Below are 25265 nucleotides of genomic sequence, written 5' to 3'. Positions count from 1 at the left end.
ATGGTATGAACATCATGCAGGTTCAGGCAGCTTAAGAAAAACTTGCTGAAAATAAGAATTATTAGACACTAGAAATTTCTGAATGAATTTGCAAAGGATTCTTTCATACTAAACATCAAAACACAGAAAGTATGCAGGGTTTCAGTGGAATCCTCTTGCCTGTTGAGAGAAGAATACCAGCACATGTGGGAGATTACTTTGGTTTAGGAGCCTGGTGGTTTAGCTCCCTTTGCTAATCACAGGGCTACAGACTCAAGTTCTTCATCAAAAGTTACTGATTTTTAAGAGCTTTTCCAATGCTAAAATTCAATGCTTTGTTTGTTACAGTGCCATGATTTTCTGGTTCTCAACTTCCTCACTTGCTGAGGATCAATCTGATGGACTATTTGCTTTCCCAAGGATTTATGAAGGACCATGAGAAGGTAACAGCACATCATGAAGCAACTCCATGAAAAATGATGCAGAATAAGAAATAATAGTGTTTACAATTAGGTATTTCAAAAATATAAATGATTAGGCCTATTGAAGACAAACTTTGGAAAAGTCAGGTACAGCTTCCATTCATGTACCCAATGCAGAATTCTAGAAAAAAAAATTAAACTGTAGAGTTTATAGGCAATATTTAGAATGTTTCAGAGCACAATAGATAGAATTAATATCCCTATTTCCCCTGAAAGCAGAGTCATATAAAAATAGCTTAAGAGCAATCAAAACACAAGTTATGGCTTATTTATGATAAAACTTCTCTCCATGGAATCCTGCAGGAATTGAGAAGATTTTCCTTGGAGAAGAGACACACTTAATTTTTCATCTTGGCTACTTGTTTCCATTGATCCCTAACTACAACACTAAGCAAAACTTTATGACTTGCCAAAGTTAATGGTTTGAGTTGAGTTTCTTTTATGTGTATGCAGTGAAATGACCAGACCACTACAGGAATGAGTGGAAAAAAGTAAGGCCCCTGAATAATCATGGTGACAGGCCAGTGCTGTTCTTCTATGTGGATTATATTGTGAAACCTATTTCTGGAGGTTTCTTTTAATCTCAAACACAAATGAGATATGTTAAAATTAATCAAGATGATAAAGTAATTAAGATTATGTATGTATATGTATTCACATTGAATGTGTCATACACACACACACACACACACACACAGAGACTTAAAAAGAGAATATAAATGTCCTTTCCCAGAAACATTTCTATTTCCCGAGTTAAACACTTGAAGACTAGCTAAAGGGTGTTTTTCAGCATTTTTCTAACAAAAATATAGAACATTGCCATTTGAGAGGTTACTGATGATAGATGGAGAAGTGGTACATCAGACAGGTAGGCTCACCCATCTGAGACGGTGAGCAGAGTGATGAAGCCAAGTCTTCATATCCAGAAGAGACCCATTTCTCATTGCAAACACTCACCTCATGCATGAAATATGAAATAAAGTATTTACCAGGTTCAGTCTGAGGCTCATCAGGGCTGGGTGGGGTTATAGTTTGGGAAGGCAGAGATGACGTTTCTATGGTAATTGAAGGAAAGTATGCCAGGTTACTAAAATGCTTGACACACCCTGATTACAGACAACAGATAGAAAAGTAACAGATTTTTTAAAATAAAATTGAAGTCTGTAGGAAAACATCATCCCTATTTCTATGTAACTCATTTAGCTTAAAAAATGCTTAGTGCCAGGTTTCAAAGCACGTTTGAAGTAAGCAACATTATTACATTTAAAATCTTCACATTAGGATCCTGCCTCCTCAACAATTCTAGAAAGACATATTAAATAAGAACCATGAAAGGAAAGATAATAAAAAAAATGTTGTGACACAAGACAGTTAAGCAATATAGCATTTCACTTAAACAATGAAGGAAGAAGAATCCAGAAAGTAAATGAATGGGATGGAATGAGTGTTAATGGGAAGTCCGCTGCTTAGGTAAGAAAGTAGAAATGAATCATCATTCAAAAAAGCATCGCCTGAAACATTCAACACAATACCAAATTGGTGGAATGCTTAATGTTAAGAAAAGAGATGCTTTAGATTCAAACATCTGGCTGATGTAAGCAGAGAAAGGAGATCAAGGCTTAATATAAAACGGAAGAGACATTTTTGGACAATGGTTATGAGCAGAAGCACCAAGAATGACAATGAACTGTGTGACAAAGAATGGTGATGCAATGTGAATTCACAATGAGCGAGACCCTCAGGGGTCTGGTGATGGTGTGATGAGGACAGAAAGCATATGGGTTGGACGCTTGAGGTTGTCATTACCTAGCGTGGTCACAGGAGGTTCAGATACAAATGTAATAGATTCCACAACTGCATCAAAACAAGGGAGAACAATTTTAAAACCTGTAAGAAGTTAAGTTATCCTCAAGTATTTCTTCCTTGACTATCAACACACCTCACTTGAATCAAAGTGTGAAATATGATATATCAAGAACTATGTAATGTTTTGAACAACCAACAATAAGAAAAAAGAATTAGCATTGTCATTTATGGATAGAACAATGTATTTAGACAGGAAAAAAAAGAAAAACAGGAGGAAATTGTATTTTATGACCTCAATTCTCCAATGTTTTAACTGTCTCTGACTTCCAAATGTTTTTATGCTCCAATCTTTAGATAACAGCAGAGAAACAGAAATTTATTTCTGTTTTCAGAGTCAATTATCACTTTCAGAATCCAAGAATGCAGGCTGGGGCGCAGCTCAGTGGCAGAGCACAAACAAATAAAATAAAGGCATTCTGTCCATCTATAACTACAACAAAAATTAAAAGAATAAACAAAGAATCCAAGAATGCTGGTAGCTATAGCTCCTCAAATCTGTTCAGTTGTAGAACAAATAAGTACTATAGGTTAAACATTTATGCTATACTATGTAACACATACTAATTAAAAATGTGTTGAATAAATGAACTGTAGCATGAAAACCTTTACCACTTTTAGGTTTTGATTCCTCTGTCCCGAAAGGTGATTTGGTCGTGGGATATATATAATCTGTTTTGACTGGTGCTGGGAAGAAACAGGGAATGGCTGGTTAGTGGAGGGAAGCCCAAAGTATACTGCCATGGAATCCTGTGTTTACCTTGAAAACTCAGGTTAATAATCTTATGCAGATATGCTCATGAGGATAATTAATATTCAAGCAGATTATCAAGATTGATATCAAGTAAATTATCAATTTAATAAGATTGAAATGAGGGCAGAAAATGAAGGCAGTGTGCTCTCTGGGAAAACATATACACACATGCACACACATCACATCATAACTGGCAGTATTTCCGGCAATTACTACCCAGAGCAAAGCAAATAATTTTACTTCTTTACATAGTTTTGCATAAGAGTTCTTGTAAGAAAAAGACATAGAATGAATCCTAGGAAGCATGGATACGAATATTAAAAATGATGTGAAAATGAAATTTGTGCAAATGTGAACATATTTACATATGTACACATATTAAAAGAGTGATCAGAATATTAAAAAAATAAAAGTTTCACTCAGGGAGAGGAAACTAAATAAGGAAATCATGAAACTTGCATAGCAGCAGATACTGATACAATATGCTGTATTTAATGACTCTCAAGACTCACTGGATAAGCATGACAAGAAGTGGGGAGCAGGTGGCTGTGAAAAGTCACAAAGCATGAGGACATCCAAAGATGATTTTTGCAACGAGATGGAAAAGCATACATGCGTGACTTCCCATTGGGGAACATTTTTACCTATGGTCTCCTTTGATGACTCAGTGCTAAATGTAACCGATTCCAGAACCTCAGAAACTAGCAGGAGACACAAAATAGTACAATTGATCAAGGATGGATTGTTGTGAGCATTAAACAAATCAGTACAAACTAATTATTATGAAAGGAGACTTCTACCTGGTAAGCATTCAGTGTTAACTGTTATAACAACAACAATGGTATTAGCACTAACATTAAAGGAAGCTCTAATAATTGAATTTAATTTACAATATAATTATTGTACGTTACCATTAATAACCATATTTTCAGCATGAATACCAAAATGACATTTATATAATTAAAAGATACTCAGAAGAGATGAAATTATAATCCTATGATAGAAAAAGATAGAATCCAATTTTTCAAAAATAAATGTAAGGGACAAGCAACAGCATCACTAACAGATTTTAAAATTTTGCTCCAGTTTAGAAGGGCAATGTGTTTTGAAGCACTCATTGTTTGAGGGTAAGTTTTTCATTCTTTACTGAAGTGAGAACTTTCTCCTTCCTTGATGGCCATAATTGAACTCATTCTTTTCAGATAGTAGAGCACAAATTCTGCTCATGACTAAAGAGAACCACAAATTTGTTACTGTTGATTAAAAAAAAAAAGATACGTTATATAATCAGGTTTTCTAAATGGTTATGGTAACCACTTAATAAGATGTGATTATTCCCTAAAATGATACAAAACAAACTCAACAAAATGAAGGCATTTTTATGCCATTGAATAATACAATTAATATTAATAAAATGTAACACTAATTTAATATCAATACACAACCATGGAATAAGCACTGTAAAATACTTAGATAAATTTGTGGAGTATATGTTCTTTTTGCATATGTTATACTTAGAAATACAATTCTTAGAGGATCACAGTCTGTACCCTGAAGCTCAGTATATCCAGATAGATAAAACAATCTATTTACCCAGTTGACTTTGTGTCATTTCTAGGCTTGGTGATGTCACTGGTTTCAAAATAAGAGTCTGCAGTTCAGTGGGAGCTGAAAGAATTGTTGTAAAAACAATTATGAATAATTGTTTCATAGATTTTGGATAGAGGTAGCAATGAATTGAAATACACACATCCTTAAAATCACAAGGTTATGGAGAGCCATGCAGAGTGAATACTATTTAAAAAGCTATGGATGAAAAGAAATGAGATCTGAAGAAGATACATCTTTTGTCAGAGCCAATCCTTAGGCAGGATACCAAGATGATTTAAGCTACCATGTTGATTTCCCTCAACCATGAACCCAGTAATTGCTGAGCTGTTATTATTGTGCCTTGTCTCTTCTAAGGCATATAAACAGGGATTGCAAGCCACTTCAGTGTCAATCAGAGACAATCATCTGGAGGGACCCGAGAAGCTACAAATAACAGATTTTCCTGATTCCACGAAAAAGTTTGAAAAAGTTTGAAGTTTGGAAGGTAGATGAGTCTTCTCCCTCTTAGGCTTTTTAAATTGAAGAAGGAAGATATTGGGTTATTCTAGAATTTGTAGGTCTAGAATCCATCAACAGCATTGTATGTGGATCTGTTTCTAAAGCATTTTATATTTTCTTGAGTTTATGTCCTAAGTTAAAAAAAAAGTTAGTAATCTTTTATTATCACAGATAGTTCCATTAGAGACCAAAATCACATACAAAGCTCATTTGTTGATTGAAGGAATAAATATTAATATGCATAGATACTTGGAAAGATCCCTACTTAGTAAAGATTAAAAGCCATTGCTAAACCGTGGTGGAGCTGAAGAGTGGTTATGCCCACTGATGATGGGGAGCCTGGATTAGCCAGGGCACAGCTTTATTTTTATTGACAATAAAATAGGGACACTTCATTTCTTAGAATATTGAGAACAGTACTCAGGTCTTATGGAAAGTAAGTTACTTAGAGGAAGTTCATGATACTTCTATAAATCTAAACACCAAAGAGAAGATGAGTAATTTTGACCTCAGATTCAACACTAATCATATAATGAAATCTTAGAGATTCATGGAAGATAGATGCTTTTAAATGGATCCAAGGACATCTGCTAAAATTAAGACTCTTGGCAACTTATTAAGCATGAAATGGTATGAAAATAGCAGTCTCTGGAAGCAGGAGCAACTCTGGCCATGACAGTATGGTTTTTAGTGAGCAAGAAAAAGCATTTTATGAAAGTCACAAAAATCATTACCTAATGTTGTTGCTGGAGCCTCAGTACTATGAATATCAGGTTCAAAGCCTGGAGCAGTAACTGATTAAAATCAACAACATGAATACAAGAAAACTTAAATGCACATGAAAAACTAGTGTATTCTTTCAACACATTCCAAATGACATTTGTTAAAAAAAAACTAGAATAATAGGAAGCAAATAGTTGCATTTTGGAGATTTGGTTACACTGGCCAGAACAGTTCACTGAAGAAGACAGTCACATCTTCCGACTCTGCTACATATCTACCATTGCACATATGGTATTTAGTTTCTGATTATAACTTGTATGGTTGATTGCTGCAGAAATTTGTTCAGGTAATATGTATGCAAAATATACAAAAGTAACTCATTGTATTTCTTGGAAGTAAAAAAAAAAAACAACAAACAGTTTATGTAGCCATGCTACACAAATGCTTCAATGCAGATATAGCAATAAATAGCCATTGGTGACTACACCAATTGTGCTGTAAAATCAGCTTTAAAGAGAGACCAAGAACTTCACTCAAACCAAATCATGTAAGAGAAAAAAACCCATGAGTCTTCCAAAGACATGTTCTTCTGGACAGTTCTGTAGGGGAAGCAGCTATAAACCATTACCCAAGGCCTTGACAAGGTAGAAAAGCAGTTCTTAGAGAACATGATGACTCTAACTTCCCACCATGGTTATTGCTTTGGGTTCAATGCTTAAACCAAGGAATTTCAGATTTACCCGGCTTGGTCTGGGATTCTGCAGGACTTGATGTGGTTTTAGGTCTGGGACGTGGACGACGTGTTCGCTGTATTTTAGGAGCTGGAGGAAGAAATTTTGGATTATGCTAGGGCAGTTGGCTTTGGAAACAAAATCCTATGTTTTCTAGGATTTGTGTCCTGGAAAGTTGAGGCATATATCTTTTAAGATTAAAATATTTTCTCTTACTTTTTTTTTTAATCACTGAAGCTTGAGAGAAAAAACTCACATGTAAAATTAAGTTAAAGAAGGAAGAGACTCATAAACCTCTAACTTGGTGGGGTCTTAGGTTCCTACTAAAACTTTTGTATATCCCAAAGAATCTACGGTACTATAAAAACTGTTATAGTTCAGTCTGTCTAGATAAGATATAGACACTACTATGTTTGAAATTCAGCTCTAGATGTGAGTGTTGTTTAGACAAAAGTACATGTCACAAATTCAAGTAGGATTACAAGGTAGGAAGATATTCTAGGTTCATGCATAGTTTTCAAAAACAATAGGACCCTTTTTAAAAGAATCTTTAACCCTCCTAAGAAGAGGCAATATAGGCTGAAGCTATGGCAGATGATAAGACAATCTTATAAAGCTGATGACAAATGTGATGATGATGATGATAATGGAATGGGTTTGAAAATGAACAAGAAACGTTGAGGAACACAGAATGTAATTACCCAGTGTTGTTTCTGGAGCCTTGGTTCTAAGAGTGACAGGCTCGAGGACTGTAGCAAGAGCTGGCCAAAAAAATGAAAAAATAAACCAAACAATAATTAACAATTCACTTTAAGGTTAATGTCACAAATTGATTTTTAAGCCTCTTAACTAAGAGAAAAGAGACATTTGTTCTTTGTAGATTTTCCCAAACACAGCCAGGTGCTTGTTTATCTCATGATACCGACTTGCAAGATAATAGCATATACAGCTAAATATCACGAAGTAGTTCACAAGATGTTTGATTACCTGACCCTTGCTATTTAGTCTGCTTGGCAAGCTTTTGACATTTAAATAATATATGCTCTTCTGACGGCACTAAAAAAAAGAATTTATTAGTCTTGTACTTCTATAGAAGTTGAGATAACTGTCTACTATTTTTGTTTACTATTAAAATATTTATGAGTATAATAAGTTCATATGTTTGAATGCCTAAGGAACACCACCAAACTGATAAACTGTGCCCATCAGAATACAAAGTGGCCTCCAATGCAATAAAAATTAAGAAATACTTTTAAAACCGTTAGAGAAAGACAATGAGTTAGTCTACCCTATCACAGAAGCCTGTCAGTTAAATATTCCAAGTTAAGCACATTAAAAATTTTGACAATTCACTATGGACACCATTCCTTAAAACAGCAGATCCATAGACCCTAGAACAGTAAGAGGTAATATGAGCAAAGCAGCATGATATTTCCATAATTGTTGAGGGACAAGAAAGTCTAGGTGATGGACAGTTTGAAATACAGCTTCAATTGGTGCTGTTTAAGCAAATGCACATGATCACAGGATACAAGGCTGAGCAGTTACATGACAGTTCTAAGTCCTGAAATTAGTTCATGCACAGTTTTCTTAAATTCAACTAATAATCTGATATAGAGCCCAGAATGATTTCAAGAGAAAGACTAATGGGATGATATCAGAGGATGATGAAATGGTCCTATGATGCAGAAGAACCTGCGATACAATGATATGGTATGATAATGCACAGGAAAAGCATAACTGCAGACATAGCATTCTCATTACCTATGGTTTCTGAAGCTTCAGTTCCAAGAGAACCAGGTTCAAGATCTGTAGCAGGAACTAATTAAAAGCAAAGAAATAAATGTGTGTGGAAAGTCAGCAAATTAAATATCACCAATATAATATTGCTTCCACAGGTATATGGCAATTAATTTCTGAAATTTAATACTGGTAACTTGGAGATTTGGTTATCTCGTAACCAGGTAAACTTTCTTTCAAGAGGTGCTCAGCCACAGCTTATACAATCTTCTAAGAATCTCAATAAAGTCAATACAGTAATCTCCTAGGTAACTGTACCTGCTTCCAAGTATTGTAGAAAGCTACCCTAGAAACTTCAGACATTTCACCAAAGATGTACTTATCTAACTATTCAACAACTACTGTTTTTTTTTTTTTTGGTAGAAGCTTCAAGAAAATAATGTTTCTAAAAGAGTATGGATACAATAAATAGCTTTTATGTTGGAGAGGAGAATGTAGCAAATAATAAAGCAAAGTGAATTGTAATAATCTTGTTGAGAACTTGAATTTGGAAAGGCTGAGATCTCGTTCAAGGCAAAGGTACTCAACAAACCAAGATAATGGATATTCACTCAGTGTGTGGTACTCAGTAGAGAAGCTCTCTGCTCTAATCACAAAAATGTAGTACTCTTAAGTGGACAGGAAAGATCACTGATGCTTTGGGGAAAAGATCCAACCTTTTGAACCATACCTTCAAGGTATGCTTAACTGTGCTTATAGACCTCTCCAAACACAACTACCGTCACAACCCAGAATCAGGATTCCACTTGTTGTAGGAAGCTGTGCCCCTCGTTGGGCTCCCCACCTCCCTTCTATCTCTTTTCATCTCCAACACTTTAAGAAGCAACTTTTTTCCCCCAAAATCTGGATTCCTGTCCTCCACAAACTTGTCCTTCTCAAAGTTCATAAGTGCTCACGGCAATCTAAAACCAAGTTTGGTCGGCAACCATGATTAGCTGTAGGAAGATGGAAGGCTTTTAATGTTTATATCTTGAAATAAAAATACTTGGTTATATTTAAGACATTTTGTCTTTAAGAGAAGGATGGAATGAAATAAGCAGTAGTAAATATGATCACAGTAATAGAGAAGATCCTTATGCAGAAAGCTGGAGGAGTTCAGCTGTTACCCATGTCCCCAGCTATATTTTCTCTTGGAAATGTGACAGTGGCAGAAACTGTAGATCACTTTTTGCTTTCCCTGATATAGGCTGTCACTCCCATCACAGACATTAACCACAGGTTTCCAAGAGTTGCTAGGATGCACACTTTTATCAGAAACCCACATTTACCCGGTTTGGTCTGAGGAGCCTTAGGACTTGGTGTGGTTTTAGGTTTGGGACGTGGACGTCGGGTTCGTTTTGATGTTTTGGGAGCTGAGGAAAGAAAACCTTCAGTCATTACCAAGTCTATAGTTCAAAATTCATGGGGTAGCATGATACACAGCTTTAAGTTTCCTAAAACTTACTTAATTTTTTTCATATTTTAGAGAATTTTTTGTAACTACCACCTTTATTATTACAGCCTGTTTGCTTTTATAATTCAAATTCCATTGGAGTAAGTCAGATATAAAATGGAATTACTAATTCAAGAACTGAAGAGTAGTTAATAGAACTCTGACAGAATAAAAAGCTTGGGAGTCACTACTAAAAATTTCAAAGTGGCAGTGGGTGATTAATTGCAAGCTCTTTGTAAGTTTACTAAAATAAGACCACAACTAGACTGTCAAAGAACAAATATTGCACAAATAGCCAAGAAGAATGAATGAATGAATAATTAAATAAACACAAGAACTTTTAGATGCACAAAGAAACTTCCTGGCATGGTAATCATTGTTAGAGCCAAGAAAATTGCTTTTCAAAGTTACCTTTAATAAAACACTGCTTGAAAACACACAAAATGATGAAACAATTTCAGATGGTTACATGCCCAACATATGACCTTAATTAGATTCATATGAGTCTCTTAAAAACAAGAGGTGACTTGTTGTAAGAGTCATAGTTTAGAATATTTTGAGAATTAAGATGGTAATGGAATGACAGGAGATGATGGTGTCGTCTTACAAAGCAGAAGCACCTGAGGCTGTGATTTTGATGCAAGGAGTCAACAAGGAGGAAGAGCACTTACAAAGGACTACAATGTGTCATTACCTTCTGTTGTCACCCACATCTCAGTTTTGAGTGTCACAGGTTCAAACTCTGCAGTAGGAACTAACCAAAATATTAAGCAAAATGATAGTTTCAATGAATGAAAATGATTGTTTTGAAATGCATCTTTCTAGTACCATTTAGCTTCTGGAACTATATAGCAACTTTAAAAAAACTATTAAAATAGAAAAGAATATAGTTGATTTCCTAACATTTGACTGTACCTAAGTTAGGTGCTTGTTTCTTAATTTTTCATTCTTTGATTATCTTATAATCCAAAGTGGAATGTATAGGTATTGCTGAGAATTCGTCTTTGGAGACACTGAGGCCTCGTAATGATGAATTGATTGGGTTATCTCTCCATTTGCAGCAAAGAAAGAGCAGGCTTTCATGGGGAGACCAAATCTCTACTGCTCTGTCAGGCTCTAAGGATCTCCACCATGGGGGGAGAGGCAGAAAGGTTTCAACTCCCACTTGAAGCAAGATGTGCCCTATACCAGGATTTAAGTTGCACTCTTGTGATTGATCTCCACTTTGGTCTCCTCTGATTTTATTCTTTCTACCCTTCTGCTTATCCCTTTCCTACAGTGATTTCAAGACTCCACCCTTTAATCTTTAATTCCCTGCTTCAGATATTTATGTACCTGCATATCTTATTGGTAGCATCACAAAATCAATCTTGTATTTGCTTAGACACTGCCTAGTGCCATTTTCTATCTTATTTATAAAGGAATGGCTTCTATTTTTAAATATCTTTCTGGTTTGAGGATTAAAATATATCTCCCACTTTTGATGTATACCTCAAAATATGCATAGAATTTGGAGGCTATCAAAACCAATCAATGTTTATATTTTAATTTGAACTGAATCTGTCTAAAGAAAATTTATTTTCAAAAGGTAAAAGGAAGTAATTAAAATGCACCGTGAGAGAAGACGCAGTCAGGAGGCTCAAGGCAATGGGTGCCCTCCAGCTGTCCCCGAGCTGTTTCTCTGAACCTCTCTATAGTAGGAATTGCTGCTGCTCATGCATTGCATCTTCACTCTCATAGAGGTACTGGTCCCCCCAACTACTGAGATTACTCTTGAGACCCTACTGGATCAGGCTGCTGAGACTTTAAACCAGGAACTTAGTGCTGAGACTTTAACCAGGAATGTTTACCTGGTTTGGACTCAGGTGCTTCAGGACTCGGCATCAGTTTTGGTCTGGAATGTGAACGAGTTATCCATTGTGATGTTTTGGGAGCTGAGGGAAGAAATTTTTGGGTTACTGCATACATTATCTATGGCTCTGGGAGCTCTGCGAGGTGAAAATGTGACTCTAGACTTTAAAGCGGGTTAGATATTTACCTTTTTAGATTTCTTTCTCAAAAAGACAAATAAATATACATGTACTTATTATAAATCTTCTGTTATCATAGGAAATTCTTTGAAGACAAATTTACTTTTTAATTGAAGAAATAGAGACTAGAATTACAAAGTCTCATAGGGCATCTTGACTGGCACCAAAATATTTAGGAACCATTGCTAAATTTGAATGGACAATGTGGGACAGTCTCACTAAATCTGTGATTGAAATTTTCAATCTTTGACATGTTTTCTATGTAACTATTAAAATAAGAATATGTTATTACTGAAACAGAAAAAAAACAATAAATAGTAAGCAAATAAAAGAAAAAAGATTGAAACAGACTTGCAATGGCTTTATCTGTGGGGGGCAAGGGAGGGAGAGGGAGAGAGAAAGAGAGGGGTGTGTGTGTGTGTGCAGGCTGAGACCTGTGGTATGGTCAAAGCAGAGCTTTAACACAAACACTGCTTAAATAAAACAAACTGACATGACAATTTCAAGCAGATTACATGCCATCTAAATGATCTAAAGCAGGTTTATGCACAATGGTTCTCTTAAAAACAACATATAATTCAAGAGCCTTCTTAATTTTTAAAAGAATATAATGGAATGACCACAAAGAATGACACTGTTATTACAATATATTCACATTACCTAATGTTGTTTGTGGGGCCTCAGGTCTAGGAGTGACAGGTTCAAGGACTATAGCAGGAACTGACCAAAACAACACAATAACCAAAGAGATTTAAAAATGTATAACAAATTAGAACATTCACATCCAAGTAAATTTTGAAATTACTAATAATATCAATTCTTCTAAGGAAGAAGAAAAGAAAAATAATTAACTTGTTCTTTGAAGACTTAGCCAAACTTTAGTCATGTTTGGTCTTAGGCTTACTTCTTTAGCCACTTTGAGAATCTTAAAGAGGTCCATGTGAAATTCTCCTAGGTAGTTAATGAATTCTTATATGGAAAACTCTTCATTGGAAAATAATTTAATGCATTTACCTAATATATACTGAGAAAATAAATTGTTAACTGACATAATTGCTCTGTACTTCTATAGAAGCTGAACTTGAGTACTTACTATATTTAAGTACACATAGATGAGAAAGAGAGTTTATATGTTTGAAACACATAAAATTTAACAGGCAAAGTGGCCTGTAGTAATCTTGACAAGAACTCATCATGTGTGGAAAGAGTTTGAAACCTCCCTCCAAACTATGGCACATAAGACAGCAAGATAAAGATGGTCAACAATGTATAATGCCCAGTAAAGAATCTGTCTGCCCTATGTCCACAAAAATCGGAAATCAAAGACTGTAGATATCTGTATCCTAGCTAAGCTCCTGAATCAAATCCTCCTTCAAGTGGCCTGATGGACCCTTCCAAACCTAGCATCATCATCTCTTTCTGGCGATCTCAAAGTAGTCCATCTGGACTGGCTGCCTTTCTAGCTGACCCCCTTTAGAAGGTCTGTCTAAACCTTCTGCTTTGGTTCTTTCTTTCCTCTATTGATCCAAACTCTGCAGTGGGTCCAAGGGGCAAGTCTATCCAACTTTGATCTTTCCCTCTGCCAGATCACTGATTTATGTTTGCATCATGCAGTCACATCTTTTTAATTCTGCTGTTTTAGAAGTAAATCTCCTACAAGGGGCAAATCACCCAGAGTTGCCAATGTAGGTGATTTACAATTTGTTTACTTGAACTGAACATATTGGCTCTGCTAAAGTAGTGTCTCCTTTATGATTTGAACACAATTTGATAGTAAGAAATATGTTAAATGCATAGTTTGGAAGAAACTAGAAAGAATAAGGTATTCTGGCAGCAGCTGGGTCTCACCCAGTCACATTCTCTTTGCAAGCTGGGCAGAGATGTTATACTGAGGTCTTGTGACCCCACACTCGGGGAGAACAAGAGCTATTACTACCTAGAATTGCCATTAGTTTGAGTCCCCACTGGAACAGACTGCCAGGGTTCACCCTTAACCCAAGTAATGACAGATTTACCCGGTTTTGTCTGAGGCACTTGAGGTGTCGGTGTGGTAGTTTTAGGCCTGGGTCGTGGACGCCGGGTTCTTTGTGATATTTTGGTTGCTGAAGGAAGAAAAGCCTTGTGTCACTCTACGTCTTATAACTCTGGATACTGAGGACAGTTTTTTCCCAAAACTTGTCAGATTTTCTAAAGTTCTGGGAAATTATCCTTTAAGTTTTACTTTATAACTCTTTTTATATCTATGTATCTTCTTTTTGTCATTGATAGTGCATTGAGTTTCTTACTCAAGGCATGAAAAGTAGTACTAGTATTGAAAAAGTCATAGAACTTCCTCACCTGGGGGAAAATGATTGAAAAGGAATGTTTAATAAAAGGGAAGGAGAAATCAGGGTCACACTCATGAAGAGATGAAGATTTCAAATTTGGGTAATTTCCTAGTTGTCAAATTAATAATAAAATATAACATTACTTAAAAGTATCAACAAGAAAAAAAACACATCATGCAAAGAATTATAAAAAAAAGATGTAGAAACTTAAATGTGCAAAGGAGCATAAGAGTAGCCATTATTGCTGATCAGCCTAGATAAGAAATAGATCTCAATTTGCTTAAAAACCAGCTTTACTACAAAACATTAAGTGAAGTACAAGACAACATGACGATTTTAAATGTGCCACCTGGAAGATAAATGTTTGCACTAAGCTCATGCCTGCTCTCATAAAAACAGTAGAAAACTTGTTTTTAAGAGGCTCAAACTCTTCAGAGGGTAGAAGTGGTTGAATGGCAGCAGAGGCTAACGGCTGCCATCGCAAAGGTAGCAAAGCCACATCATGGGGATGCACATCATGGGGATGGAGACTGAGTGGACTGTACAATGAGCAGCAAAAACTTGGCAAATGCACAAGGTTGTTACCTAGTGTCGTCACAGGGGTCTCAGTTCTGGAAGTAACAGGTTCAAGGTCTGAAACAGGAACTGAAGTGACAAAATAACATTTAAAAAATGTATGAAGAGCCACCACACACACTTCAACATGAATCTTTTCAGTGTAACATTGCTTCTAGAATGTATAATTTTAGATTTCTGGATGAAGGATGCTATGGACTGAATTGTGTGTGACCCCACATTCATACGCTGAAGCCCTAACATCCAGTGTCACTATATTTGGAGGAAGAACCTTGAAGGAGGGAACCAAGGTTAAACAGGATCATAAGTGTGGTATTCTAATCCAGTCTGAGCTCCTTTTCAGAAGTCAAGGAGACACTAGGAATGAATGCACATAGACAAAAGGCCTTGTAAAGTCATAGCAAGAAGATGGCCAACACCTTGATCTTGGACTTCTATCTTCCAGAACTATAAAAAAATTGGCTTCTGTTGTTCAAGCTACCCACTGTGCAGTACTTTGGCATGACAGACTACTTAGCTGACTCAGAGTATGATCATTCTGTCCAGGCTGGCCGAACTGTTAGGTCTCTACCTCACATCTCTGGTCTTGTTTAGCACTAGAGGCAAATTATTTCTCTAAATACAATGCTTGATTATCTGAATCTAAATTTTGGAAGACTTTAGGACATTTTCACCCTTGTACTTAAATATGTTTCTAACCAGTCTCAAGAAACACATGAAAAACTAACTCACACATTTTAGGATGCTAAATAGATAGAACATCTACCAGATTTAATCAAATTATGACTGCAAAAAAAGAGTTCTGAAATATCTAAGCAGACATTATACAATAATAAAAAATAATTCAACTAGCCTATAGACTAAAAAGACATCCTAACACCCTGAGTTAGAGGAAAGGTTCTATTCTTCTCTTCCAGCCATAAACTCCTTGCCAACCCTGGGGAGATTCCCTCACTAAGAGACATGTGACTTTATATTTTCAACCAGTGACTGACTCCCAGGCTTCTGAAACCTAGAACCCTGTATTTATCTGGTGTCTTCCCAGGTATATAGACTTGGAGTGGTTCAAAGTTTGTTTTCTTTGGGATATTTTTGGAGGTGGAAAGAGATAACCTTTAGTTATTTTAAAACTTATGGTTCTTCAGAGAACAGAGTTTAAGAAATATTTCTAAGTATTCCAAAGCTTGATAAATTTTCTTAAGTTTTAGGAAATGTATTTTTTTTTCTAGTACAAAACTTTTGTTCCTTTGCTAGTACAAAACTTTTGTTCTGTTACTGTATTTTCTTTTTTTATTGAAGATATTTTTGGGGAAAATTCACATACATAATGAAGTTATTAATTCAGAAAGTCAAAATGGATATTTTTGCTTTTATCACATCGTCCTAGAGTTCCTTGCCTAGATTAAAATGGTTGAGAATCATTAAACTTTAGTGGAGAGGAAGAGGAGTGAGATTAACACTAAGAATGGGGTTCATTATTTAAACTTATAAACCTTGATCATATTGTATTATTCAATTCACTAAAACATACGACCCAAATATTAACAGATAAAAAACACAGCTAGAATCAAAGGGAGAAATACAAAGGATGTATAAAGAAACTTCCCTATAATAGCTTGGTTTGCATAGACCCAGAATCAGATACTCACACAGAAATATGAGATTTACCTTCACAAAGAATTCTGGTTAGCCAAAAAACAAAGTAACAGGAAAAATTTTTAAGTAACTTATAAGGCAGGATGATATCCAAAACTAAATTTCTAAATGATTTTCTTACAAACAAGAAGCAATTGTTTTATGCCTGTTCAGCTCATGTATAATGAAGACTGTAACTAGAGTTACAGTGAGTTTGACAATGAGCAAAGGAAGCACTTGCTAAAGGTCAGAGTAGCATTACCTAATTCTGCTCCTGGGGCCTCTTTTACAGGTGTAACTGGTTCAAAGACTGTGGTAGGAACTGGCAGAAAATAACAAAACAACAACAACAAAACCAACATTAAAATTTATAAAAATTCAGAACACTCAATTCAGAAAGAATTCTACCAGGAAAACAACATGTTGCAAGGAGGGGGGGGGAGGGAGAGGGAGAGGGAGAGGGAGAGGGAGGGAGGAAGAAAGAAAGGAAGAAAGAAAGAAAACAAAACAAAACACAGTTAACTGGAGCTGAGGCAATATGGTGCCCCCTGCCATCAGATGCCAGTTTCTGTCTTAAGAGGGATTGACATCGATTTTGTATTTAGATAATGGCCTGTGTAAATAGCCTTGACACTTTTCTCATTCTTTGATCATCTGAGTCTAACTAATGTACCAAAGTCACCTGCCATTCTTTGAAACTGGTTTGTGTTCCCCAATGGTCCACAGTGATTTAAAGGCTTGGTTCCCAGGATGACACTGTTGGAGCCTAGTGACAGGTCCTTAGGTTACTGGGGGGTACAAAATAGTTTGCACAGCCTTATGTAGTTCTGGGGTAGCCCCTTGAGTTATCAAAAGAGGATCATTATATAGCAGGGTTCAGTGGCATATACCTGTAATCCCAGAGGCTAAGGCAGGAAGATCACAAGTTCAAAGCCAGCCTCAGCAAAAGTGAGGTGCTAAGCAACTCAGTGAGACCCTGTCTCTAAATAAAATATAAAATAGGGCTGGGGATGTGGCTCCGTGGCTGAGTGCTCCTGAGTTAAATCCTCAGTATTAAAAAAAAAAGATAATTATGAAAGGAGCAAGCAAGCTTGGCCCCTCCTGAGATTTGATCACTTGCTCACTCCTTCATAAGCACCTGCCATTGCTAACTGAGCCAGACGGTGGTGCCAATGTACAGACCTCACCAGCCTGAGCTCTGTTATTTGGACCCTGAGGCTCCAAATCTGTGGGCTAGATAAACCCCTTCTTTACAAGTATTTTGTTATGGTGATGCAAAGCTAGTACATAGATCAACCCATCCTACTGGAAACTCATCTCTGGAAAGAGCCATGAGCTCTGTCCAATTTGAGTACATAGTAGGGCAGGATGAGGTGCAGCCAGGTATAGCACAGCAAGGCATCCTTCTGTCCAACACTGAGAGAAAGCCTGAGTGTGTGGGTTCTTGAATGTAATCCAAACTCTGGAGTTTAAAATTTCTTGACTGGTCCTATGGGGCCATCTAGCTATTGCAGTCTCAGTGCAATATTCTGACCAATCCCTGGAAGCCTGACAGACTCTGATAAGAATAAGTTCCCTTCTCTCCTAAACTTCTCTATTATCCTCCTCCCAGGGTGATTTTCCCCTAAGAATGATTTTTTTTTCCTATTTGTAAGTGGTTGGGAAAAAAAACAGAAAAAAAAAGAAAAAAGAAGAAGGAATATGCAACAGAAAATGTAGCCCACATAATCTGAAATATCAACATTTGCTAAAGCTGCCTAGATGACTATGATCACTCATAGAACTTTACAGTTATCAAGAAATAAGCTCCCAATGGTACAAACATGCATTTGTTTTCTAACTGGTTCAGTTGACTATATACTTGATACTTAAAATATGAGCAGAATTGAGTGAGAAGCAAATTAAATACACGAAAGAGAAGAATTCCAGTTCACAGAGTACAAGGAATTAGGCTCCCACACCATCTCCTCATCTTATTCCTCATCACCTGACCTCATTGTCCCCACTGTGACAGGCCCATATGGTTAGCATTCCTTAACCAGGACCTACACATTTACCCAGTTCTGTGTGAGGTGCTTCAGGACTCTGTGTAGTTTTAGGTTTGGGACGAGGACGGCGTGTTCGTTGAGGCATTTTGGGAGCTGAAGGAAGAAAACCTCAGGTTAATGCAGTGTTTTGGTTTCCAGAAGCTGTGTCTAGGGTTACCCTTGTTTTCATATCTTGAGTTTCAGGAGATTTTTTTTTCTTTTGAGTTTGAAAGATATGTCCCTATTTTGATAATCTACATCTTTATATCATTTACATTTCTTTGCAAAACAAAATTCACACAGAAACATGAGTTGATATATCAAGGACATTTCAAAGGGGGTTCTCACAGGGCTTCCTGAATTCAAGAAAGGTCCCAAACCTTGCTGAGTTATGGCCGGGGTGGCGCATGATTTTATACTAATGATTGCACTTATAATTTAAATTCACTAGCTTTGGACATCTTTTCTATTTTACTCCTTACTGAAACAAGACTATATCATTACCTAAAGTGGTAATCCAAACACAAAATCATGCCCATACTAAAAATAAAGGAATTTAGAGCTGCAGAAGAACTGTCACACTATAATAGCTGTGCCAATTCACTAAGACTAGATGAGACATAGATGTCACCCGCCCCCATCACCACTATTGATTGTATTTGACATGCAACAGCAAAGAATGTGATCAAAATGTTACATGGGAGCAGAGACACTAATTCAAAGGCGGTACACTGCATATATATATATATATATATATATATACACACACACACATACACACACACACACACACACACACACACACCCCAAACTAAATTCATGCTTGGCTCTCTTAAAGACAAAAAACTGTTGTAATATCCTTAAACATTTTAGATGATCAATGACAGGAGATGATGCAGAAGCCTTGTGAAGGAGGAGAAGCTGTGGTCATAATGGTGATGAATGGGCAGGAAATTTACATGAACACAACATGTCATTACCTAGTGTTGTCCCTGGAGCCTCAGTCCTAACAACAACTGGTTCATGGATCATGGCAGGAACTGATCAAAAGTAATAAAAGAAACCAGAGAGACTTTGTGAATGCATATAACGTAAAAAAAAAATTCATCTTACCAGTAAAAGTTTCTAAGGCTAAGAAGTTAACTTTTAATATTCTTAACTCAAGAGAAAACAAAACTATTTTTTTCTTAGAATATTTCTGCAAACTTGGGCACACTCATTTGATTCAGAAATAGTTGTAGCCTTTGGACTCTGCTGACCATCTCCCTGAAGTCAACTTTAAAATCTCGCTCTTGGTTAATTATTTGATTTGAACTAACTTGAACACTGATATATTAGTGTTATATTTGATTTGAACTAACTTGAACACTGATATATTAGTGTTATATTTGATTTGAACTAACTTGAACACTGATTCATTATTAGAAAAATATGTTGCAAAGACAACCAGCACTTTTGTAGAAGCTAAAGCCCAAAAAGCACCCACTTCCTGCAATAACCAATAATGACAGATGCAATAAACAGTTCAGATATTTGAACACAGATATAGAAGAGTAAACCATCTCTAAGAGTAAACCAACTGAATAATTCTTGTCTAGGTCTTAACACCTTCGTGTATTCTCCTCCCCTTCAGTGTGTATTGTGTCTTGCTTCTAATAGCAAAAGGCAAAAGTGAGAGGATGTCACTCCCAGAGTGTCTGCCATGCTATCACAGGAGAGAGACAGGGAGACAGGGAGACAGGGTGGGGAGGAGGAAGGAGGAAAGAATGGATTATAAAAGGTGTTAATTCGAGGAGCAGGAAATTATTGGGGTCACGCTGGGCTTTGTCTACAACACACAGTAACAACCAAAAGGAAGCTGAGACTACCCTGAGTCCTTTGTGAATATAGCGCTACTTAAGATGAAGAATGACCTCAGCTTTTGATACCAATAGGCTGGTTATCTTCAGTTCTCTGAGCAGAAAAAGGCATGGTCCTGCCCTGAAGCAGAAATCACTGAAGCACAAGGGATCAAACTTAAGCCCCTCTGGTTTAGTTTATCCCATGGGCCATTCAACAGGAAAACATCAGTAAGTTGACCTGTCTGGGGAGGCAGCTTCAATGTATTACCTGTCATTCTTTGTTCCTTCATCCTTCCATTCATTCAAATCCTGTGATTTCTTCCAATTATCCTCAATATTTTCCTCCTCAAAATGTTTATGCTTCTCCTAGCATGTACCATTTATACCATTCAAGAAATTATATTTGCATGAAAATGCTGTCTTATATTACTTTCTGTTTACACAGGAATAGCTTTTGTTTACTACTATAGTGCAAGGGAATTGGTAAATAAAACATACCTCTTACTTCTCTTGTATGAGCTGATATTGTTTGGGTGAATTATAAAGGACTTAATAAAAGTAGTTGATGCTGCTTAATACTATATTGAGCAGCTTTATCTTTAAAATGGATGGCATTAGAGCAGATTATGCTAAGTGAAGCTAGACAATCCCTAAAAAACAAATGCCAAATGTCTTCTTTGATATAAGGAGAGTAACTAAGAACAGAGTAGGGACGAAGAGCAGGAGAAGAAGATTAACATTAAACTGGGATGAGAGGTGGGAGGGAAAGGGAGAGAGAAAGGAAATTGCATGGAAATGGAAGGAGACCCTCAGGGTTATACAAAATTACATACAAGAGGAAGTGAGGGGAAAGGGAAAAATAATACAAGGGGGAGAAATGAATGACAGTAGAGGGGGTAGAGAGAGAAGAGGGGAGGGGAGGGGAGGGGGATAGTAGAGGATAGGAAAGGCAGCAGAATACAACAGACACTAGTATGGCAATATGTAAATCAATGGATGTGTAACTGATGTGATTCTGCAATCTGTATATGGGGTAAAAATGGGAGTTCATAACCCACTTGAATCAAAGTGTGAAATATGATATGTCAAGAGCTTTGTAATGTTTTGAACAACCAACAATAAAAATTAAAAAAAAAGAGAGACAGAAACAAGATGGTAATAAAGGAGATTTCCCAAGAAGCAAGCATGAAGTGCTTATCCATCTCACGCTGTCCTCATTAATCAGTAGCTTCTACTCTTAAGAGTTATGCAGGGCATGTTCCAATATATCATATGTGCATAGAATGGAGGGTCCCAACTGGGGTAGGCTGCATGGGTTCTTAAAACCACACCACATATTTACCCAGTATTGTCTGAGGTACTTCTGAATGGGGCATGGTTTTAGTTTTGGGATTTGGACGATGGATTATTGAAGCTGAAGGAAGAAAATTTAGGGTTAACAGGGTGCTAATGCTCCACTAACTGTGATGAGGCTCAAATAACATGGCTGTAAGTTTTCTAAAACTTTTTAAGAATTTGAGTTCAGAAAACTCTGTCTTTTTGTATTGAAATTTTCTCGTTTAATATATTAGTAGAGTTTTTTTTGATAATTGAGAATTCCCCAGAGACAAAAATTATACATATGATTACATTTAAGAAATAAAGATTAGTAACTATCATTATTTTCTTGGAAGTATCTCCAATCCTGAACTAGTTACAAATCACTGCTCAACTCTAATGGTATGAGGGATGTTCCAACCAACCCTATAGTGTTTGTTCCCTTATAACTTAAGGTGACTAGGTCCAGACAAGCTTTCCTCCTGGCAATTTACTAGAGTAAATATATGAAATTCACGGAAACATCAACAAAGTGAAAAATGACTATATGAAACCTGAAATATAGAAATCAAGTTGCTTAGAGAACTCTTCTAGTGTCATCATCGATATTGCATTAATGGTCTCAATGAGGAGCATGTGGGGAATCATATTTGGATGTTGACTCTAACAAGCTGTTAATATTGTTCAGAGACTCCAACCCACATGGTGATGCAATTTCAGGCTGGGATGTGCAGCTGATAGCTGCCTTGAATTAAGTCCAGGCTGTTTTTCTGTTACAATGCAAGAAAGCCTTCAACATTTTAGGATGAATACTGTCATAGAGGATTATAACAGAGGGTGGCACCATCATCTATTCAACACCACAGCAAAGTTTAATAAAGAAGAAAAGACAGTTGCTGAAGATAAAGAATCATTACCTAAAGATGGCTCAGGAGTCACAGGTCCAAAGTCTGGTGCAAGGAGTGATCAAAAGCAATTTTAAAAAAGAAAATGTTAAAACACATGAGAAAAGCTATCAAATTCTCCTAAAAATGAACTTTACTGCTTCAGCTTTGGTTTTATAGCCCTTTTAAAAGGCAAGATTTTAAAAATTCTTAAGCAAGGATCCTTAGACATTTGTTTATGTAACATAGTTACATCATTAGCATCTCTACATGGTGAAATAGCAATTTTGCTTGTTTTTATATTATCTGATAATGAAAAACTGTTTAGAAAAATATTTAGTCATCTGTTTAATGATTATGAGAAAAGAATGTGAAAATATAAAAAAATTATAACACTGTAGATTAGAAAACAAAGCCCTAGATCATAATAAATGCAATTGTTGATATATTTAAGCAGATGCAGTCATGAATATCCAAAGAAACAATGCTTTTTTTTAAATTGAGAGTCCACTGTGGAAAAAGACCAAGCAAGACCTTTGTCAAAAGAAAGAGCTAGATATAGAGGGTCATTCAGTCCATGGAATTTGTTAGTGCATCACTGTTATCAGGACAGAAAAGATCTGACCCTGAAGGGCAACAGAGCATGCCAGTTGGCTCAAATCCAGTCACTGAAGTGGGGCATTCAAGGTCCTCTTTGTGCACCCTCCCCAAAGTAGTATGGCTGTCCAGCTAAGCAAAACATGCCTTACTGTCAGGTTTCACTTCTAACTTCTGTCCTCCTATTGTCACCCACATGCAGCATCCCCCTCCCTCTGTTTATATGATCCCTGTCCATTCTGCTAACAAATATTAAGTTTCCAATTATTCCAAATATTCACAGATTCCTTGCTTCGCTAAGAATTAACTATGTTTTCCACAGTGGGTAAAATTTAATAAATATCTGCTTTCCCCCAAAATTCCTGTATCTATTTGTGAACAGTCTTAACAAGGGCAGCTTCCTTAGTCAACTAAGTCATTCGTTATTTCTAAAGTATCCCTCACAGACGATGATGTGGCCTTTAATAAAATATGTGGCTACTTGAATTAAATGTTAGCTGACTAGACACCTAACTACATTAGTTTTTCTGAGCCATATTTAAAGAGGAAAAAATAACTGCATGTCAGAAAAACAAAAATACTCAGGTACCAAGAAGATATGGTGTAAGCAGCCAGAGCACTGTGCTGGAAGCAGCTTATTTCTGTGACTTGGGCCTTCACCCTTAAGGGTCACGGAGGTGACACTAAATGGCATGTTAAACTTCCACCACAGTGTCATATTCAAAGGTGTTCCCTAGGGACCAGGAACAATATATTATTTACCTGGTTTAGTCTGAGGTATCTTTGGACTTGGAGTGGTTTTATGTTTGGGACGAGGACGACGAGTTCTTGCACGTTGTGGTTTTTTTGGAGCTAAAGAAAGGAAACTGGTTATTGTAGTCATGACTCTAGATATTAAAGAAAGAATTACACAGGATTCTAGGGCTTCTAAATATTTCCTAGATGTTCGTCAGTTTTGAGAAAATTTTGTCTCTTTGATTCGGAAGTTTCTGCTGGTTATTTATATGTAATTTTTTTTTAGCCTACTGATAATTCTTTTGAGAAAAAATAAACTATATAACATTATTTTACTATTCTGAAAACTTTGTTGTTAGTTGTTGGTATCAGGTTTTCAGACCCAAAACCAGAAAAAGAATGTGAATCATCTTAACCTTAACATGTTTGTAAAGCATTTCCTAACTCTGGGCAAGTTCACCTGCTTTCAGAAGATTATACATAGAAATTATGTTGTTTAGGCACACAATCCATTAAAAATTATTAGAAAAAGCCCATTTCATTTCCTAAAAGTCATTGGTACATAATAAATATTCTGAAAGAATAGAAACCTAAACATCTCCAGAAAAATAACTGATGTTGAAAGGGCAGACACTCCTAATTGTATTTGAAATTCAGCTTTAACACAGAATACTATTTAAGCAGACACACAGATTCTGTAAAGCATTGAAAAGCTGGATAATATGAGAGAGAGATTGATTGATTCTTGGCACTTGCTGCTTACAGGCTTATAAACAAGTCATGTATTTTAAGTGCTTTCAATATGTTAAAACTGAGGACTGCAGTTGAATGACAAGAGTGGATGACAAGAAAACCTTATGAGAGGGAAACAAACAAACAAACAAACCAAAAAAAACCCTTAGTCCAGAAAGATGGAAAAGACCATGAGCAGAAAATTCATGTGCTTAAAGACAGAAAAGGCCATTACCTAATGTTGTTCCAGGAGCCTCAGTTTTCAGAATTACAGGTTCAATATCTTTGGTAGTAGCTGAACAAAAGTAATACAATGAACAATGGAGAGTAAGAAAACCAGAAAAAGAAAATGAATCATCTTAACCTTATCGTTTTTGAAAAGCATTTCTTAACTTTGGGCAAATATATTTGCTATCACCAATAACTGGCCATACTTTTCTATCTATGTATTTATCTTATAAAATAAGCATACCTTTTGCACTCTGTATAGCTATGAGGCCAATGTAAAGTATTTTTCCATGTTTGATTATCTGATTCTATTAGAAAGCTGACTCCAAGAAAATCTCTGTGGTGTCTGACATGCAATTTTAAATAACTCCAGAAATTATTATAAAAGCTTCTGCTGGTATTTGAAAGGTTTTCACCATCATTATTAATTTGTTTTGAAGGGTGATGGCTGTGAGAAGAATTA

General features: G+C 36.2%; 1 protein-coding gene across 21 annotated transcripts in view; it reads right to left on the bottom strand.

Moving 5' to 3' along the window:
• Window positions 1-25265, bottom strand: part of Abi3bp (ABI family member 3 binding protein) — a 247636-nt gene that overhangs the window by 66847 nt on the left and 155524 nt on the right. For 6 of the 21 annotated variants that reach the window (XM_046455259.2, XM_046455247.2, XM_046455248.2 and 3 more), the window contains 21 exons: window positions 24810-24869; window positions 23870-23959; window positions 22544-22576; window positions 19449-19508; window positions 18499-18582; window positions 16704-16763; window positions 14816-14875; window positions 13919-14005; window positions 12564-12623; window positions 11724-11807; window positions 10568-10627; window positions 9710-9793; window positions 8406-8462; window positions 7343-7402; window positions 6651-6731; window positions 5922-5981; window positions 4672-4746; window positions 3723-3779; window positions 2931-3011; window positions 2268-2315; window positions 1451-1516 (listed from right to left, as the gene is read on the bottom strand). The exons of 5 other annotated variants lie outside the window; for them this stretch is intronic. In XM_046455259.2, coding sequence (XP_046311215.1) covers window positions 1451-1516; window positions 2268-2315; window positions 2931-3011; window positions 3723-3779; window positions 4672-4746; window positions 5922-5981; window positions 6651-6731; window positions 7343-7402; window positions 8406-8462; window positions 9710-9793; window positions 10568-10627; window positions 11724-11807; window positions 12564-12623; window positions 13919-14005; window positions 14816-14875; window positions 16704-16763; window positions 18499-18582; window positions 19449-19508; window positions 22544-22576; window positions 23870-23959; window positions 24810-24869 — 1407 coding nt within the window. The remainder of the gene's footprint in view (window positions 1-1450; window positions 1517-2267; window positions 2316-2930; window positions 3012-3722; window positions 3780-4671; window positions 4747-5921; window positions 5982-6650; window positions 6732-7342; window positions 7403-8405; window positions 8463-9709; window positions 9794-10567; window positions 10628-11723; window positions 11808-12563; window positions 12624-13918; window positions 14006-14815; window positions 14876-16703; window positions 16764-18498; window positions 18583-19448; window positions 19509-22543; window positions 22577-23869; window positions 23960-24809; window positions 24870-25265) is intronic. 10 more of the 21 variants (XM_046455250.2, XM_058582899.1, XM_046455249.2 and 7 more) reach the window with 9 other exon arrangements.

This window comes from Marmota monax, unplaced genomic scaffold (assembly GCF_021218885.2).
Source record: "Marmota monax isolate L192 unplaced genomic scaffold, Marmota_monax_Labrador192_F-V1.1 WCK01_AAM20220418_F8-fsc00053, whole genome shotgun sequence".
In the NCBI taxonomy this organism is placed as follows: Eukaryota; Metazoa; Chordata; class Mammalia; order Rodentia; family Sciuridae; genus Marmota; species Marmota monax.
This window is presented reverse-complemented; position numbering and strand designations above follow the sequence as displayed.